Source organism: Podarcis tiliguerta, assembly GCF_965153285.1.
Source record: "Podarcis tiliguerta genome assembly, chromosome: 8".
Lineage (NCBI taxonomy): Eukaryota > Metazoa > Chordata > Lepidosauria > Squamata > Lacertidae > Podarcis > Podarcis tiliguerta.
In genome coordinates, this window is record NC_139541.1 from 3,518,038 (window position 1) to 3,538,218 (window position 20,181).

At 45.1% G+C, this 20,181-nt stretch overlaps 1 protein-coding gene across 2 annotated transcripts in view; it reads left to right on the top strand.

Moving 5' to 3' along the window:
* The window catches only part of LOC310683831 (tetraspanin-15-like), a 91,491-nt gene that overhangs the window by 22,794 nt on the left and 48,516 nt on the right, over positions 1 to 20,181 (top strand). The window contains exon 3 of one of the 2 annotated variants that reach the window (XM_083454255.1): positions 19,912 to 19,986. The exons of the other annotated variant lie outside the window; for it this stretch is intronic. Coding sequence (XP_083310381.1) covers positions 19,912 to 19,986 — 75 coding nt within the window. The remainder of the gene's footprint in view (positions 1 to 19,911; positions 19,987 to 20,181) is intronic. 2 annotated transcript variants of the gene reach the window in all.

Sequence of the window (20,181 nt, forward strand, 5' to 3'; positions counted from 1 at the left end):
TCCAAATTCTTCAGGTCGGGCATTGTTTCCTTTATCGGAGAAGACTGAGGCAAAGAAGGCGAGCAGTTCAGCCCTTTCTGTGTCCCCTGTTTGCATTTCATCATCTTCTCCTCTGAGTGACCCCACTGTTTCTTTGTTCTTCCTTTTGCTACGAACATACCCATAAAAGCCTTTTTTGTTGCTTTTAACCTCTCTAGCAAGCCTGAGTTCATTCTGTGCTTTAGCTTTTCTGACTTTGTGTCTACACGTGCTGGCAATTTGTTTGAATTCCTTTTTGGTGGTTTCCCCCCTTTTCCATTTTTTGTACACATCCTTTTTTAATCTTAACTCAGTTAAAAGTTCTTTAGATAGCCACCCTGGCTTCTTTAGGCACCTTCCATGTTTCCGTCTCATTGGTATTGCCTGAAGTTGTGCTTTTACTATCTCCCTCTTAACAAACTCCCAGCCATCATGAACTCCCTTTCCTTTTAGTATTACTGTCCATGGGATCTCACCCAGCACTTCCCTAAGTTTTATGAAGTCGGCTTTCTTAAAGTCAAGAAATTGAGTCCTAGTATGCTTGGCTGCTCCTTTCCGCTGTATAGTAAACTTCAGAAGAGCATGATCACTCACGCCTAATGATCCTTCCACTTCTACCCCACTAACCAGGTCATCAACATTGGTTAGGACCAGATCTAAAATGGCTGTTCCTCTTGTTGCTTCTCCCACTTTCTGGACAATGAAGTTGTCTGCAAGGCCAGTGAGGAATCTGTTTGACCTTATGCTCTTGGCTGAGATTGACATCCAACAAATATCCGGCTAATTGAAGTCCCCCATTACTACTAATCCGGCTAATTGAAGTCCCCCTTCCTTTTGCATGCTTGGCCATCTGTTCCAGGAAGGCATCATCTATGTCCTCCGTTTGGCTTGGGGATCTATAGTAAACTCCCACAATGAGGTCTCTGTTATTCTTCTCTCCCTTAATTTTGACCCAAATGCTCTCACTTTGGCTTTGAGGTTCTAAATCTTGGATCTCTTCACAGGTATACACATCCTTGACATATAACGCCACTCCTCCTCCTTTCTTGTCTGGTCTGTTTCTCTGAAATAGATTGTATCCCTCCATTATTACATTCCAATCGTGGGACTTATCCCACCAGGTTTCAGTGATGCCTATTATGTCATATTTAGTTTGCTGTACCAAGAGCTCAAGCTCATCTTGTTTATTTCCCATGCTTTGTGCATTAGTGTACAGACATTGAAGTCCATTAATCATTCCCCCGTGTCTCTTATTTAAGGATTTTTTCCTCCCACCACTAGGTCTGCGTGCTGTTTGCTCCATTTGGTCTATGACATTTGGATGATCATCTTCATCAGTTGATAGACTCCTACCTTCAGGAGCACTGTCTCCCTCCCCCACATTAGTCAGTTTAAAGCCCTCCTGATGAGGTTTCTGAGATTTTTGGCAAAAACATTCCTCCCAACCATTGTGAGGTGCAGCCCATCGCTTGCCAGACGTCCATCTTCAAGAAACTGCAGTCCGTGATCTAAGAATGATAGCCATGTTCAAATATATAAAAGGATGTCACAAAGAGGAGGGAGAAAGGTTGTTTTCTGCTGCTCCAGAGAAGCGGACACGGAGCAATGGATCCAAACTACAAGAAAGAAGATTCCGCCTAAACATTAGGAAGAACTTCCTGACAGTAAGAGCTGTTCGACAGTGGAATTTGCTGCCAAGGAGTGTGGTGGAGTCTCCTTCTTTGGAGGTCTTTAAGCAGAGGCTTGACAACCATATGTCAGGAGTGCTCTGATGGTGTTTCCTGCTTGGCAGGGGGTTGGACTCAATGGCCCTTGTGGTCTATTCCAACTCTATGATTCTATTCTATTCTATTCTAAGTAACAGCCCTTTAGATATTTCATGGTGGCTGTCATCTCAGTCTTCTCCAGACTAAACATATCCAACTCCCTCAACAGTTAGTAGTTCTCGAAGTGTTGAGAATTTACTACTGCTCCTTCCTTCTGATATATGGCAGTTCTGTGGGCACAGAGAGGGTCTGCATGGCCCAGGTGTCGACAGGCCCCAAATGCTCAGACATTATTACACCAATTCTGTTTGTATAAGAGGCTATCTGTATCCTTCCAGGTCCAATTCATAGTTCTGCTGGTTACATTTATGGCCCCTGACAGTTTGGAGTCAAGCTACTTGAAGGACCACCTTCACCCATATTAAACCTGCCATGGTGGGTGATGTGGGGAGGGAGGGAGAAGTCTGGCTGTTGGGCACGAAAGTTTCAGCCTTTTCTGTGGTGGCCCCATGGCTGTGGAGCGCCTTGGCTCCTCCTTGCTGTTGTTTAAAGGTAAAGGGACCCCTGACTATTAGGTCCAGTCGTGGCCGACTCTGGGGTTGCGGCGCTCATCTCGCTTTATTGGCCGAGGGAGCCGGTGTTCAGCTTCCGGGTCATGTGGCCAGCATGACTAAGCCGCTTTTTGGAGAACCAGAGCAGAGCATGGAAACGCCATTTAGCTTTCCGCCAGAGCGGTACCTATTTATCTACTTGCACTTTGACGTACTTTCGAACTGCTAGGTTGGCAGGAGTGCTGTTGTTTAGGTGGGCTCTAACAATGTTTCTATTCATTACTGCTTTTAGCAAAGGTGTGGGAAAAGGCAGAACTGGGTTTTGGAAGTGAAATGTTTTACTGTTGCTATTTTATTATTATAGTGTTGGTTGATATTTTATATGATTTTATACGTGGGAAGATTTGGGGTGACATGTCATACTCCAAGTAGATCGACTGAAATGGGTGGATTTATGTAACTTGTGTGATTGATTCGATATGGTGGACCTTCTAAGCTGCCCCAGTTGCTGTGGAATATGCATGCCACCCTATTCTGTTTGCTTCAGATAGTTATTTTGAGAGCCCCAAATGTGCTGCCAAATTGCCTCACAACAGGAGCACCTCTAAAAGATGGGAAGCCTCTACAGGGGTTTGCTTCATTGCCCACGTAAACATCATTTGATGTGAATCTTAATTTATTTTCACTCCAAATTGCTTTTTGGGTGCAAGGGATGACTCTTGGATAAACATCTGTGGGGTTTCTTAAATGATTTTTGCATATGAAGCGCAGAGAAAAATATTTTAATTTTAAAGAAATTTAATTTCAAGAATTGGACAGAATGAGGGCTTCTTTCTCCATCTCCTCCCTTCTCATCCTTCAGAACTATTTTCTGACTCCTCGGGAAGATAGGGGTGGTCTGGAGAAGAGAGAGAGACTGAAGTTGATAAAACAAGAAACTTAATCTCAGGGTGTGGGTTCGAGCCCCATTTTGGGCAAAAAAATTCCTGCATTGCATGGGGTTAGACTAGATGACCCTCATAGTCCCTTCCAACTACTCTATTCTTATGATTTTTCAGGAAGAACAAGAACCCCCTCCAGAGTGTTGGGAGGTTTTTTGCGGGTATATTCTGCAACTTCTCGTTGATGCAATAATAATGCATTAGGGACAAAACAATTAGTGGAATAATGTCTGAAATGTTCAGTATACATCCAGCTCTATTGAACTGCATTAATAACTACATCAATAAAATGTTGCAGAATACTCACACACACACAAAACCCCAGTCTGTAGTGGCTCCATCTTCTCCCTTCTCATCCTACAAACTCTTTTCTGGCCCCTGTTTGCTTTGCAACAAAGTTTTCCCCACCCCTTCAATGGGCTGCTGCAACTGGAAACCAGGCCATATTCCCCCTGCAAAGTCTCGGCTGGAGCATGGCTGTTCCATGTTGTAGTGCTGTTCATTTTTTTTTAAAAAAAAATATTTATTACTTTTCCAACAATTTAAACACTACACAAAAAAAGAAAAAAGAAACAATACATAAAGCAAAAAATAAAAAAGAATGCAATACAATACAAAGACAATACATAACACTAACACATTAAACTAACAAAACCAAACAAAGACAATTTAAAACACCTCAAACATTTTCAATATCTTATCTTTCATTCACTTATTTCAACGACCTCCTCACACCTCCCTTTTTTTATTCCACTTCTATTAATTGTTTCAGCAATTCCTTTCCATCTTCCTCTGTTTTCTATCCTATAATTATCTTAACACATTCTAACCTTATTTTTTTTCCTTTAATATTCTATTAACCTGTTTATACTCATGTTGTAGTGCTGTTCAGGTGAGGCATTGTGAGGGAACTTGATGGCTCCTGCCCACTTGAGCCGGGGGGGGGCGGGAATTTTGCTGTAAAGTGAGAAGTGGCAGGGTGCCCCCACGTTTTCCAGGAAGCACCCAACCCCCAAACGTTGACTTCCTCCTGTCCCCCCACTCCATCACCACCATTGAAAAAGTTGCCCCCAAATTCTTTCCATTTTGCCACCAGCAGACGAGGTGAGAGGGCCTTGTTTCCTCAGCCCTAGAAGTACAAGCCCAGGCAATGGAGTCTTCTTGCTGGCCTTTCTTCAGATTGCAGCTGGAGAAAGATGCTTCCTCCCTCTTCCCATTCTTATGGTGTCTTTGTTCTGCATGCAGGCATTTCAGAACAACTGGCGCGCACACACACACACACACACGCACACCCTTTGGTTTGGCTCCTGTCTGCTCTGTGTAATAGGATGTTGAATGAAACAGCTGGCAGATGCTTCGTAGTTAAACAACAGGGACAAAAGCATTCTTCTGGCTGAGGATGGAAGGGTAGCATTTCTCAGTGGCCTTTGCGGGAAGTCTTAGGTTTAATAAAACTCTTTCATAACCAAGATAGCGGGTGATGACAAATACCGCTCCAGGGCTAAGTGGCAGAATTCGGGGCTGTTTTGACACAGTTTGGGAACTGGTGAGCAGATAGATGCAGCCTGATGTTCTTTTGTAGGCAGGTGCAGATCCCCCCCCCCCATGTTACAATAGATGTGAGAAAAGGAAGTGCTTCCTTTCTGTCATTTCCTATAAGCCTGAATGAAAACTTTAATAGCCATTCTCCTCCTCTTCCCCCAGTCCTTGAAACTGTTACTCTGCAGTTCTGGGGGCTCTCTGTCAAATTATAATTCCAGGATGCTTTGGTTAGCTGGAGGTGGGGAACCAGGGTATTCATAGTTCCAGGTTATGAAATGGATATGTTTAGGGAATAGCAAGGCCTTGTGTTTTCAAAAATGAAATCTGATGGGGGCATCAGTGGATGATGCTCAACCCTTGATGTGCTCCTCTCAAACTCCTTCTGTTCTCAATTTATTGTCTTCATTACACAAGTCTGATTGTTCTTCTGCTGAGCAGGATTATTCTGCCATGTCATGGAGACCTCAGCTCTTGCCCTCCCATATGTTATGACTGGAAGAAGATGAACCCGGAGCAAAAAGGCAAAGGGCACTCTCCAATGGATATTCAGCACCTCTGTATTTTAGGTTTATTGAGAGGAGGCATGGTCCAGAACTCATTCAGGAACAGCAAATCCTTCGGGACTCCATAGGTGGCCTTTGTTTTTGCCGCACAGGAATTGTGGGGTTAAAGACTTTCTCAAGTGGGAGGTGGCTTTCCCCAGTTGTTTGTTCTGGCTACTGTGATCGGTGTGGATTCCACCAGTTAGGACAACTTCCTCTGGACAACAGAGTCCTTCTCTTCCCAGTATCTTTCTCATAAGAACAAAAGAAGAGCCTTCTAGATCAGGCCAGTGGTCCATCTAGTCTAGCATCCTGCTCTCACATTGGACGACCAGATGCCTGTGAGAAACCAGTAAGCAGGATTTGACCCCATGAGCCCTCTTCCCTCTGTGGTTTCCAGCAACTGGGATTCAGAAGCAGTGCTTCCACCAGCCGTGGAGCCAGAGCCATCCTGGCTAAAACTCATCAATAGCCCTCTCCTTCTCCATCAATTTGACTAATCCTCTTTTAAAGCCATCTGAGCTAGTGGCCATTACTGCCTCCTGTGAGAGCGAGTTCCATAAATTAGCTCTGTCTCCTGAATCTTCCAACCTTCAGCGTCATGTTCACAAATTCTAGTGTTAACAAGAGAAGGAGAAAAGCTTTTCTGTGTCCACTTTCTCCATGCCATGCATAATTTTATAAACTTATTCCATGTCCCCTCTTTTGACCATTTGTCCGGAGGAGCAGCAGGCTAGTTCTGAAACCCTGCCCTGATTTCAGCCCCTGGGTCTAATACCCACCACTCCTGGTATAATGTAGAGTTACTCCACAAGTATCTGCTGGATCAGGTCAGTGGCCCGTCAGGTCCAGCATCCAGTTGTTATGGCGGCCAACCAGATGCCCGTGGGAAGCCTGAAAGCAGGACCTGAGTGCAACAGCCCTCTCCTCTTCTGGGGTTTCCAGCATTCGGAGCATTGTCTGGGTGCTACTTAGTAAACAGGGTGCAAGAAGGGAGTGGAAAACGCTGCTGTGGAAAATAGTTGGAGAGCTTCCCTTGTCACTCAGCAGGTAGTTAAAATATGGAACTTGCTCCAACAGGAGGCAGTGATGGCCACCAACTTGGGTGGCTTAAAAAGGCGATGGGGCAAATTCTTGGAGGAGAGGGCTATTGAGGGATACTAGCCACTACAGGTGTACTCTGCCACCAGTGTCAGAGGTAGCAGCGCTTCTGGATTCCAGTTGCTGGAAACCACAGGAAGGGAGAGCGCTCTTGGGCTTGGGTCCTGCCTGAGGGCTTCTTCTTCTAGATGGGTCATTGGCCTCATCCAAATGGCTCACTTTATGTTCTTATGGTGATCTTTCTTGGCTGGTCCGAGTCACATCTTCTAACATGTCAGAAAGACCTGAAAGTTTTTGTCAGTTCAATGACAAATGTGTTATATTATCTTGCTTGTGTCCACACACACCTCCGGCAGTTTTGAAACTGGTGAGCCATACTGTGGCTGCGTGAGAGAGGTGAGTGATCCATTAGTGGTGAGTGAAGTTACACCTGGCATCCCTCACACCACCTAGGTTGTGTTTGGTTAAGGCTAGATCCACACCTGCCACATCTCAAACGTGGGCTGTTTTTGGATTAGGCTAAATCCACTCTCAGTTCCAAACCTCGCGAATGAAATGCTGAAATGCAGTCTTCCAGGGGAGGCTTTTCATTTCGTCCAGTGTTTTTACAAGATCTGTTCTGACATTACAAAATAAGATTGAACTTCGAAACTGAATTTTTTTTTAGGGTATTGCTGTTTCTCCTTTTGTCAGCGCTGCTGGAACAGCCTGAGCAATTCTATGAATGACACTGGCATTTGTCATGTTCTCTTTAATATTATATTCTGTGCCTATCTGACAAAACTCTTTAAGATTGCTGTGTCTGGTATTTCAATTTTTGGACTATTTTGGGGTTTTCTTACAGCAATATTATAGAAAGCAAACATATGCATATGGTGACGAATGAAATGTCAGTAGCCACATCAGTCCTTGTGACATATTGATGCTGATAGTTTCATAGAATTGTAGACTCAAAGGTCATCTAATCCAACCCCCTGCAATGCAGAAATCACGGCTAAAGAAGCTATCCAGTCTCTCTTTGAAAACCTCCAGTGAAAGGGAGTCCACCACCAGCTGAGGTTGTCCATTCCATTTATTGTTAGGATCCAGAGGACATGATTGCCTTGTTTAGCCACTCAGTACCCATGGATACCAAAAGAATGAGTGGGCTCTCTAGAACGCTTCCAGATAGCCCTTCTCCTTAGATCACCACAATCACCTCCACAGCCAGTATATGACTGATGTAGATCTTGTTTGGTACCCACGCTGCTGAGCAGTTGAATATGACTAACACTGCTGAACAAGGACTAGCTCCTGGAATTTTTGTCATGTCTAAGACAAACATCATTAACAACATCTGGTGATAACCAGCAGTTCCCCACCCCCGCCAACCCCAGCAGCACCACCTACTTGTAATTAGGTGAAGTACTTTGCATTATTTGGGAAACAGCTGCTATCTGTCTCCACTTGCAACATCCTTGCTCTGCCTTAGGAAGTCCTCCAGATTGCCCAGTCTCTGCAGCAGCAAAAAAAGCCAGTGTGTGAGAGAGTCTGTTTATTTCAAGAATGTATGAATCACTTTGCATTTAAAGAATACCTACTGAGTGTACAAAAATTGGATATAAATCATACTACAAATAATAAACAGTGTTAAAAACGTGAAGCCAACAATAATTAAAAGCTGCAGCATTGAAATGGACCAATTGGAGAAGGCCTGGGGTGGTGGGGGGAGAATATTGGAGACATAACACTTTGGGGACTTGCTTCACTTCTAGAAGAACATCTAGCTGTGATCTCTGCATTGCAGGGGGTTGGACTAGATGACCCTTGGGGTCCCTTCCAACTCTACAGTTCTTGGCCACCTCAAAACAAAAACACTGCAATCTCTCTCCCCTTTGATTATTTTTGAATTAAATTTATGTTCTCATTAAATGATGGAGAATAGTCAGGGGTGGGAGGAGGAAACACAGAAGAAATTTTCAGCAATGCTAGTGAAAAGTGACCAGCACCAGAACCCAGGTTTAAAAAATGCTGAAAATGTGTTTTGTGCTTTGCAATTTCTGTGCTGTTGCTTTTCTTTCTTTCTTTCTTTCTTTCTTTCTTTCTTTCTTTCTTTCTTCTTTTTTTTTTGGTAATCAATACTATCAGGTTGTTTAACCTCCTGTCTCCTAGCATCCCTGCTCCACTGCAAGCTGAGCTGTGTTTGTATACACTGCAAATCTCTGCTTTCCATTATGCTGGGTGGGGGGACTGGGTTCCTTGAGTTGGTTTTGTTGACATGCTGTGGAGATGATGTGACTGCATCTCCTGGCAGCCGCAGGAGAGCTGTGTGTGACATGTTTTGTCACTGTGTTCTTCTGGAGAACTGATGAGATGGAAGATGCTCTTGCTGTTTAGCAGCTGGCAGGCTTCAGGAGCTGCCTTGTGCTTGCCTTGCTTGCCGCCAGGTGAGCTTTCTCTTGTTCCCCTTGCGGTCCAGTTGGAGTGAACCAGATTTGGGAGGAAGGAGGTGTGTGCCAAGCAGGAGGGGCAGTTTAATGTAACAAAGGATGACACTTTGGGGTTGGGTGGAAATCTTGTCAGTGAGAAGAACTGAGGGGAGCAAATTCTGTGCCAGGGATCATTAGGAAAGCTACTGCCAGTATCATAATGCCATTGTGCAAATCCATGCTGTAGCTGCATTTGGAGGACAGTTCTGGTCACCTCACTGTTGCAGAGTTGGGGAAGTGTTCAGAAAAGGGCAACCAAAATGATAAAGGGGGTGGAGCAACTCCCCTGCGAAGAAAGGGTGCAGCGTTTCAGACTTGTTAGTTTAGAGGAAAGGTGAGTAAGAGCTGACATGATAGAAGTTTAGATAATTATCAGTGACATGAGAAAAGAGGATAGAGAACACAATGGTACAGTGGTACCTCAGGTTAAATACTTAATTCGTTTTGGAGGTCCGTTCTTAACCTGAAACTGTTCTTAACCTGAAGCACCACTTGAGCTAATGGGGCCTCCTGCTGCTGCCACCGCGCCGCTGGAGCACGATTTCTGTTCTCATCCTGAAGCAAAGTTCTTAACCTGAAGCACTATTTCTGGGTTAGCGGAGTCTGTAACCTGAAGCATATGTAACCCGAGGTACCACTGTACCTTGGGTTAAGAACTTAATTCGTTTTGGAGGTCCGTTCTTAACCTGAAACGGTTCTTAACCTGAAGCACCACTTTAGCTAATGGGGCCTCCTGCTGCCACCACGTGATTTCTGTTCTCATCCTGAAGCAAAGTTCTTAACCCGAGGTACTATTTCTGGGTTAGTGGAGTCTGTAACCTGAAGCGTCTGTAACCTGAAGCGTATGTAACCCGAGGTACCACTGTAGCTGTTCTGCCTCTCTCATAATGCTAGAACTCGTGGACATGCAATGAAACTGAATGTTGGAAGATTCTGGACAGATAAAATAAAGTACTTCTTCATGTGGCCAATCAGTTTCAGTATATCTGAAGAAGTGTGCATGCACACGAAAGCTTATACCAAGAACAAACTTAGTTGGTCTCTAAGGTGCTACTTCCACAGGAGGCACTGATGGCCTTCAGCTTGGAATTAAACGAGGATTAGACAAATTCATGGAGGAGAGGGCTATTGGTGGCTGCTAACCAGGATGACTATACAGTAGTACCTTGGGTTACATACGCTTCAGGTTACAGACTCCGCTAAGCCAGAAATATTACCAGTACCTCGGGTTAAGAACTTTGCTTCAGGGTGAGAACAGATATTGTGCTCCGGCGGCGCGGCAGCAGCAGGAGGCCCCATTAGCTAAAGTGGTGCTTCGGGTTAAGAACAGTTTCAGGTTAAGAACAGACCTCCAGAATGAATTAAGTTCTTAACCCAAGGTACCATTGTACTCTGCCCCTGCAGTTAGAGGCAGTAATGCATCTGAATACCAGTAACTGGAAGCCACAAGAGGGGAGAGCACTCTTGTTCTCTGCTTGGGAATTTCCCACAGGCATCTGACTCGCTACGGAGAGAACAGGGTGCTGAGCAAGATGGCCAAAACCAACAGGCTCTTCTTATGTTCTTACGTAACTTCCATCTCTCTGGGTAGTTGTTAAGGCGGCCTCAGCTTCCTCGGTCTCTTGATTTATGATGCAGGGCAACAGCCTTCACCAACCAGGTTGGTGCCCTTCAGATTGTTTTGACTCCAGCTCCCACCAGCCCCAGCCAGCATGGCCTGTGCTCAGAGATGATGGGAATTGTAGTCCAGCGATACCCAGAGGGCCCCTAGTATTCCCACTCCTCCTTTAGAGTTGGCTCTTACTTTGTGTGAAGCAGTCCTTTCCAACACAACAGTGTGAAAAAGCACAAGATGCGTCTCTAGATTTTTAGTTGATCTTGTAGTTAAATCTCAGAGGTGGTTGATCTTTGTAAAGTCATGGGATTACTCCTCCCTTGTGAGAATCTGGCTTCTGCAAGCAGCACAGGGTCTTGTTCATAAATAATGGATTTTAGAGTTCCATTGCTTGTCCTTGGTGTCAGTCTGGTGTGGCCCGCCTCCTTCATTCTAGCTGGCCTCCAGCTGTAAATGTGTAATGAAGGAGAAAAGTGTTCCTCGCTCCTTATTTCAGTGTGGAGATCTGTGAGATGCAAATGGGCAGCAGCCTGCCTCCCTCCCTTCACTCTCAAATATTCCTTCTAAAGGCTGCAACAGCCAAGTCAAGTGTAGCAACAGACAAGCCTGACAGAAATGAGCTAGTGATAGGCACCTTTTCAAACCTAAAGCACATCTTGGAGACAGGATTCTGATCCTTCAAGGCAGCTGAAAGTATAAACACCCATCGTTCTCTGCTTGGTTGTGGAAAGAGCTTACTGCCCTTTCCACATCCACATTTGAATTTGTACCTTATTGTCATCAGTCTCAGATGATGTCTCTTGGGCTTCTCATATTAGTGTTGTTACACATCACCCCAACCTCCAAGCAGTGAGAGACTCCAGGAGTTACAGGAATTTACTCAGCTTCAGTTTCCTTGGATTGAAGTTGTTTTCTCATGAAGTGAGTGCTGCCATGTGCTCCTACGGAGGGCATGAAAGGGATGTGCGTTTGAGGGAAGAACCTGCCCAATTGCTACCCAGTTCTTCAGTGGTGAATTGAGAAAGTTAGTGTATGTGTTTCAAGTCAGCTCACTGTTTTGGCCCCAGACTGTAAGGATGTGCTTACCATGTTGATGGTGGAAATGGCAGGAGTGGCTCATCTGGTGTGATGGAGCCACATCATTTTTCAATATAATTTTTATTCAGTTTACAAATAAAACAAATTAATACAATTCATACAGTTTTTAAAATCCATTCTCTTTTTTTTTACTTCCCTCAACTTGGCTGGTACTCCTTCCCTTCTTAATTTCCTACACATTTCTGAAATCTCATCTAATTTATAAATTAAATCTTGTTTCACTCCAATTCTAATCTTTCTTTTTTACAAAGCTTCATTAAAAGTTACAAGCGATATTTGTTTTTCACTTAAATTATGCATATATTCTGAAAACTTTTCCCATTCTTCAGTAAATCTCTGATCTCGTCGATTTCGGATTCTTCCTGTCAGTCTATCAAGTTCTGCAAAGTCCATCATCTTCATTCTCCATTCTTCCAATGTTGGTAATTCTTCTTGCTTCCATTTCTGAGCTATCAGTATTCTCGCTGCTGTTACTGCATATAAAAATAGTTTCCTATCTTTCTTATTTATCTCATTCCCTACAATACCAAGTAGGAGTGCTTCTGGTTTTTTAACAAAGGTATATTTAAACAGTTTTTTTTCAATTCATTATATATCATTTCCCAGTAGCTTTTTACTTTCTTGCACTCCCACCACATATGGTAAAATGTACCTTCTTTATCTTTACATTTCCAACATTTGTTACATCCCTTGTACATCTTTGCTAATTTCATGGGTGTATGATGGAGCCACATCAATAGTCTCCCACAAGAAATGCAACTCCTGCTTAAGGCAGGATGAGGCTGGCTCTGTGCAAACACACCAGCGGAGCCATTCCAGCACTCCTGCCATGATACCGCTTTAAACAGTCATGGCTTCCCTCAAAGAATTCTGGGAGCTGTAGTGTGTTAAGAATGCTGAGAGTTATTAGGAAACTCCTAATTCTGCTCCCTGAGCTACAGTTCCCAGCGTCTGACAACTAACCGTACATCAAAGGAAACTCTGGGAACCATAGCTCTGGGGGAGGGAACTAGGGGTCTCCTGATCCTACAGCTCCCATAATTCTTTGGGTGAAGCCACGACTATTTAAAGTGGCACCATAGATGTATGGTGTGAATGTGGCCTTAGTTCAGCTTTAGCCTCTAACACTGCCTTTCTGAACCTGTGGGTCCCCAGATGTTGTTGAACTATAACTCCCATCACCCCTAGCTAGCAAGGCCAGAGCTCAGGGATGATGGGAGTTGTACATCTTGGGACCCACAGGTTGAGAACCTCTGCTCTAATACATTAAGTCAGTGTAGGTCATGCCAGATAACAGCAGGCACTGGGCACTCTGGCAGATGCTGCTGGTAGTCATCCAAGGGGCACTGTGAGGCATCCTGAGGCCTTCTGAAGACTGGCTGGTCTGGACCTGTTGTTCCACCTTCCCCTGGGGAGAAGCTGCCTGTTTTTTCAAGGGACATTGCTCAGGTCTGCAGCCATTCATTCTTGTGGCAGGGGGCAGTGAGGAGTGTATGGTCAGAGGACTTGAGCAAAGCCCCAGCTAGGCCTGTGCAGGCATCATTCAAAACCAGTTTGAAGCCCATGTCATGATAACCGTTTCATTATATTTAACCGGCAATGAATTGTGAACAGCCTTCAAAACGCCACAGGGTGGTATAATTGCAAGCAATTTGAGGAGTCCTGTCCCTGTGTGTGCTGATTGCTGGCTGCCGCCTTCCAAAAACCATTTTGCCTCCCCCAAAGTGAGACTGGCTGGCTGCTTCCTTCCAAGCGACAGGAAGGAGAGGAGAGCGGGAAGTGCTGAGATGGACCATGCTCTGTCACAGCTGGCTCCCTCTGACTGGCTGGCTGCCTTCCCTCCTTTCAGCTGCATTTCCCCTCCCCAATCCCTCCTGTGGCGGAACAGTGCCAGCCTCAGCACCTCCCCTAAACCACAGTATTGGTGCTTTAAGAAAGAGTGCTGCCCCTCTGTCTGTGCCTTCCTTCCTTCCTTCCTTCCTTCCTTCCTTCCTTCTCCTGGTTGCTCCTTCTCTCCCTCCCTCCTCAGCTGAGGCACCGCAATCCTGCACACTGCTGGGAAGGACAGCCCAGTCACCACTCCTTATTTCAGACATCAAGATATACTGCTGGTATATCATGATGGTTAGCTGGTGAAAAATCATTATGTTGAAAACCAGGTATCGCCCAGGCCCAACTTCTGACCTGGATGGTCCAGGGATGAGGGATGGTGGCTCACCAGGCAAAACCTCCCTCCCCCCCCCCTTCTGAGGCCAGAGAACATGCCAGGTGGGGAAAGAATGGCCCCTGTCACTGCCATAAGCACTTCTTTCCAAGGAGGCATCATGAAATAGTCCATGGAGTCAACCCTCCTGAAATTATGCCCCAATTTTCAGCAGGGTGAAACAGCCTGCCCTTGAATTTGACCCATATCTGGAGATTTTGGAGACTGGCACCTTTGTGTACAAAACAAGTACTCCACCACTTTTGAAAAAAGATAGGATCTGTATCTGTTTAGCAAAGAACCTAGAATAAAGCAATTCAAATTGAGTACACATATAATCATGTAACATACAAGTGGTTGCAGGGGGCAAATAATAAGTGAGAAGTGCCAAGGTTAAGGGCCTGAAGTTAGTGCAGAGTGAGGTTTGCAATCTGAGAGGTCAACCTTCTGGGGCACATTTGCAAACTGAAGGAGCTGTTGTGGGGAGCATGCACACAGGTACAACCAACAAGCACAGAGAGTCTCTCTCTCTCTCTCTCTCTCTCTCTCTCTCTCTCACACACACACACACACTCAATCTCTCACACACCCGTCCCACCAAATCAGACTTGAAAAAAGCTGTATATCATTTACACCAGTTCAGGTCTCTGAGGGTGCATTTGTGCTTGCAGGGGCCACACGGGTGACCAATGAGTTAGGCTCCCCTTTGTTGATGTATCTGTGATCCCTTCCTGAGACCCTGGAGAATTTCTTTCCATCAGTGGAGGCCGTGCTCGGCAAGATGGACCAATGGCAGCTTCGTATATGAGTTCCAACAGCCAAAGTGGCAGCAGCATGTCTGATTCCCTCCAGCTGAATGAAGACTGAGCAGTCCAGCTCTCCTCTTGAAAGCAGTGGGTGGAACTGAAGAGGGCAATCCATGGCTGTGGGGCTGCCTTGCTGGCACAGAGCCTTTGTTGCCTGTGACTTGACTTGAGAGGGCTAGAAAAGGCATCCCAAAGCATTGCATTGGCTGTCCTCCCCTTATTGCCTTCTGTTTGCTCTGCAGATCTCTAGCTGGCTGGTGCTGATAATGGCAGTCATAGCACAAAACAGCCGAAGGGCTTCAGGTTTGGGGAAGGCTGTGGAATGGGTGCTTTTAATGTTCCCAGATGCACACATTCTGAGTTGAAGACTCTGCAGGGACACTGTAAAAAATTTACAGAATCCATTTAATAAGTTGAAAAGACCACTTTAAATGATAGTGTCAGAAGCCTTCATGAAGATCCAAACAGAACAAAACAGCACAGCCTGTTTAATGGGACAAACTGAACTAGAAAACTTACAATATTTACTTTAAAAGAACACCAATCTAATCAAGCACCAACGGCTGCAACACAGCGTGACATTGTGTCTGCCGGATGTAGAGCACCTTGTATGCAGCACCACTAAAGGCATTGAGTTGCCAACAGCTAAGCCCTCCTCCAGACTCGCATCTATTTCTTGTTTTAATAAAATGTATCTTCAGAAAGACTTTGAAGTCCCCTGTATGCCTCTGTGTCCCCCAACCACCTTTGCTTCCATGGTATCAAACTTCACCCACAAAGGAATGTGCTGTTCTGATTTGGCTTTTGCACACAGCAAGACAGGCTGGTGCTTGCAGCTCCACAGTGAGCAACTTGCTCCAGTGGAGGCTGGAGGTGAACTGGGGACTTCCAAGGCCCTTCATCCAGTTTGCTTCTAGCTGAAGGTTCTGTAAAGGGACCATCCCCTGCTGTTCTTTACACAAATGCTTTTCCAAGGCTAAGCAACAGCTTCTACTCTCATATCAAAATGTTATTTGAGCCATGTTCAGTTGCATCTCTGACTGACAACAAGCTTCTCTCCCTGTTGCTGAATTCTTTTCTCCTGTGGTAAACCCATCCAAGTTAAATGAAATTAAAAGCAAGCAGTTAAATACTCTCTGGGTTTATTGTGGAAGCAGGCACCACAAAGTGATTAATTTTGGCCCCGAACTCGGTGCTGGAACAGTAATTTATTGTCGAATCTGGAACTGATGGGCTTCTTAAGGATGGCTGATGGCAGTTTGTGTTTAATGGAATGAGGGATTTGTTCCTGTTCTCCTGTCCCATTGAGAATGTGATAAATTGATAACTGAACCCTTTATTAACTATCTCGTCTGTTTTGAACTTGAGCCAAATTTCTTTTCCTTACTTAGCAGGTGACGTTATTGCCAGGCACTTGAGCCAAATTAATCCTCCAAGAAGCTCTGTTGAATTTGGCCCCCTTAGCAAATAGAAGATGATGTCTCCAATCACAAAAGAATGCAAAGATTAGAGGGTTCCAGCCAAATATGAAGGTCACGGCAGGATCACTGTCAAGTGGGGTTGAAGCAAATAACAATTAAGAATCAGCCTAATGAACATGTACTCTCTTTACCCTCTTTCTTGGTCCAGCGTTAAGTACAGCTTTCCAGTACAGTCGGAAGTTGAATGGAATCCATTCCGGAAGTCAGTTTGACTTCCAAAACATTTGGAAACCAGAGCACAGCTGCTGATTGGCTGCAAGAAGCTCCTGCAGCCAATTGGAAGCCGCTGAAGCCCTGTCGGACATTCAGCTTCCAAAAATAGTTCACAAACCAGAACAGTCACTTCCGGGCTTGTGGCGTTCAGGAGTCAAAATGTTCAAGAACTAAGCTGTTCAAAAACCAAGGTATAACTGTACATGTTAACAAGCTATTTTGTTACAGATACCTTGTTTCCTCATAACCATAGTTTGCAAACTCTCTTCAAAACATGGTTCGGATCTGTGGCTTTGAGGGGAGCTGTGATTTGTGATTGGTGCACATCATGTAATGTGACTCAATGCCGGAGGAGGGGAAGGAAAAGGATGAGGGAGTCTGCTTTCAAGACTAGTTCTCAGTTTGTAAACTATGTCAAGTCCAGGAACAAGCTGGAGCCCAAGTTATAGCTATGGCCTTATGAAGGCAAGAATGCTTTCAGCTCTCCCTGTTCTGACCATGATAATGCTAGAATTCAGCTAGTGAAGAGTAAAAGGTTTCCTCAGGCAAAGGCAATGCAGTTTAAAACAACATTTGAACCGTAGAATCGTAGAGTTGGAAGGAACCCTGATGATCATCTAGTCCAGGGGTCAGCAAACTTTTTCAGCAGGGGGCCAGTCAACTGTCCCTCAGACCATGTGGGAGCTGGACTATATTTGAGGGGTGGGGTGGAGAATGAATTCCTGTGCCCCGCAAAAAACCCAGAGATGCATTCTAAATAAAAGCACACATTCTACTTATGTAAAAACACCAGGCAGGCCCCACAAATAACCCAGAGTTGCATTTAAAATAAAAGGACACATTCTACTCATGTAAAAACATGCTGATTCCCGGACCATCCGTGGGCCGGATTTAGAAGGCCATTGGGCCGGATCTACCCCCCGGGCCTTAGTTTGCCTACCCATGATCTAGTCTAACCCCCTGCAAGGGAGGAATCTCAACTAAAGCATCCATGACAGATAGCCATCCAGCCTCTGTTTATAAACCTACAAAGGAGAGTCCACCACCTTCTGCGGGAAATTGTTCCACTGTCGATCAGCTCTCACTGTCAGAAAGTATTTCCTGATGCTTAGTCAGAATCTCCTTTCTTGTAACTTGAATGTGTTGGTTTGGGTCCTCCCCTCCAGAGCAGGAGAAAACAAGCTTGCTCCACCTTCGATGTGACAGCCTTTAAGATATTTGAAGATGGCTACCATAACTCCTCTCATTCTCCTCTTATCCAGGTTAAATACAAACATTTCCCTTATCCATTCCTCATGAGGCTTGGTTTCTAGACCCTGGCCATCTTGGTCGCCCTTCCAGCTTGTCAATATCCTTTTAAAATTGTGTTGCCCAGAACTGGACATAGGACTTCATCTGTGGTCTGACCAGAACAGAACAGAACAGTACTAGAATCATAGAATCATAGAGTTGGAAGAGACCACAAGGGCCATCGAGTCCAACCCCCTACCAAGCAGGAAACACCATCAGAGCACTCCTGACATATGGTTGTCAAGCCTCTGCTTAAAGACCTCCAAAGAAGGAGACTCCACCACACTCCTTGGCAGCAAATTCCACTGTCAAACAGCTCTTACTGTCAGGAAGTTCTTCCTAATGTTTAGGTGGAATCTTCTTTCTTGTAGTTTGGATCCATTGCTCCGTGTCCGCTTCTCTGGAGCAGCAGAAAACAACCTTTCTCCCTCCTCTATGTGACATCCTTTTATATATTTGAACATGGCTATCATATCACCCCTTAACCTCCTCTTCTCCAGGCTAAACATGCCCAGTTCCCTTAGCCGTTCCTCATAAGGCATTGTTTCCAGGCCTTTGACCATTTTGGTTGCCCTCCTCTGGACACGTCTCAGTTTGTCAGTGTCCTTCTTGAACTGTGGTGCCCAGAACTGGACACAGTACTCCAGGTGAGGTCTGACCAGAGCAGAATACAGAATATTACTTCCCTTGATCTGTTTTTTGTTTGTTTGTTTTTGCTGCTGCATCACACTGTTGATTCATGTTAAGCCTGTAGTCTACTAAGACCCTTAGATCCTTTTCACATGTACCACTGGCAATACAGGTGTCCCCCATTTTATATTTGTGCAGCTGTTTCTTCCTTCCTAAGAACCTTACATTTCCCCTATTAACATTCATGTTGTTAGTTTTGGTCCAGTTCTCCAATCTGTTAGTGTGATTTTGAATCCTGATTCTGTCTTAAGCAGCATTAGCCGCCCCTCCCAGTTTGGTGTCATCTGGCAATTTGGTGCTTCAACATCTTATTTTGTGGTTTTATGTAGGAGGCTTCTTTTCATTCCACAGCATGCTGAATTTGCAGTAATGGAAAGGTAACTTGGGAGTGCCCTAATTTATGTGTTTTGGCTTGTGCTAATGTTTGCATTGTCTTAGGAATGTTAGTCTGATGTAAGCAGAAGAAAAATGTGACCGAGTTGGTTCGTCTTAATCTGTTTATATCCAGTTTATACCCATCCTGGATCTTTGCTGGATCCTTTGCACTGCAACTCCCAGCAACCCCAACCAGGATGACCATAGAATGCTGGGGCTGATGGCAGTGGCAGTCCTTGGGGGTCTTAAATTTCAGTGGCACCCTGTGCAGTGCAAAAATTTGCCCCCTCGGCCTCTTGCCTTTCAATCTGCATCATAATTGCAGTGCCCCTGAGGCTCTGTGCCAAGTGGACCAAAAGGGTTGTGCTCTCCTAAATCCTCCTCTGCTGGTGGGAGGATAGAAGCCCCAGGCATTGCCCGAGACACAAATAAAATGATGTCCCCGCCTGTGCCCAGGAAGGATTGGGGGGGGGGCAGGGAAGCAACATGTTTGGGATGGGTTGACAAGGATGAAATAAGAAGGCGGAACCAGTTCCTTCTTGAGGAGTTTAGGGGTGCTGAACCTCTTTTCCTTGGCCTTTGACTCCCATGATGAGAGCTTTCACAGCCCATCATATTCCCATGACTGTAATCTGTTTTAACGGTTTTTAATCCTGAATTTTAAATTGTTGTAAGATGCCCTTGTACCTGCTGGTACAGGTTGGTTGGGTGGGTGACGATGATGATACAACCCTGTCCTCCAACCTTGCACAGGTGAAAGTGGACCTACCTCCACCCCAGTTTTCATACCAGGCATCACTGCCTGAGTCCCTCTCTCTCCTATTTCACATTGATGAAGGCTTGACGCTGCGTGCTGAATTATCTTATTCTACTGTCACCTGATTTAAAAGCCAAGGGTGGGTAGGAGGGGAAATGTGTGGAGCTCAACTGCCCAGGGGGGAGGGGGGATGGGAAGAATGTTCTGTGTCTAGTTCATATTTCAGCACAGCCACAGGATGCCAGGCGGGAGAGCACAGCCATGCCAGCTAGGACTGATGGACATCCAGTTTGGTGTTAGCCTGACTTATAGAAGCCGGGGGGGGGGTAATTATTCATGGTTTTTTGTCACCTCTTAAAGTGTCCGCGACTGGACTAACGGTCAGGGGTACCTTTACCTTTAAAGAAATACAAAATCCCCTTCTCTTCCCCACCCTTCTCTCTTTTCTGCCTAGTTCTTCTGGGTCCTGCTGGCCATCTTTATTACTGAGCTGCTGCTGCTGTGTATCGAAATAATCTTTGAAAAGCAGGTGAGCCTCCCACACAAGTAATTACAATGTGTGTTTTGACCCCTTTGGGAGAGACTGGAGATCATCTTGTTCAGTGGACTGTGAATGTTCAGAAGGACTGGCAGGTTTGCTTTTTTACCCAAGTAATTTTTCTGTGTGTGCATAACTTAACAGGCATGCCAGAGCAATTAGGTGTATGATTGAATGCTGAGCTCT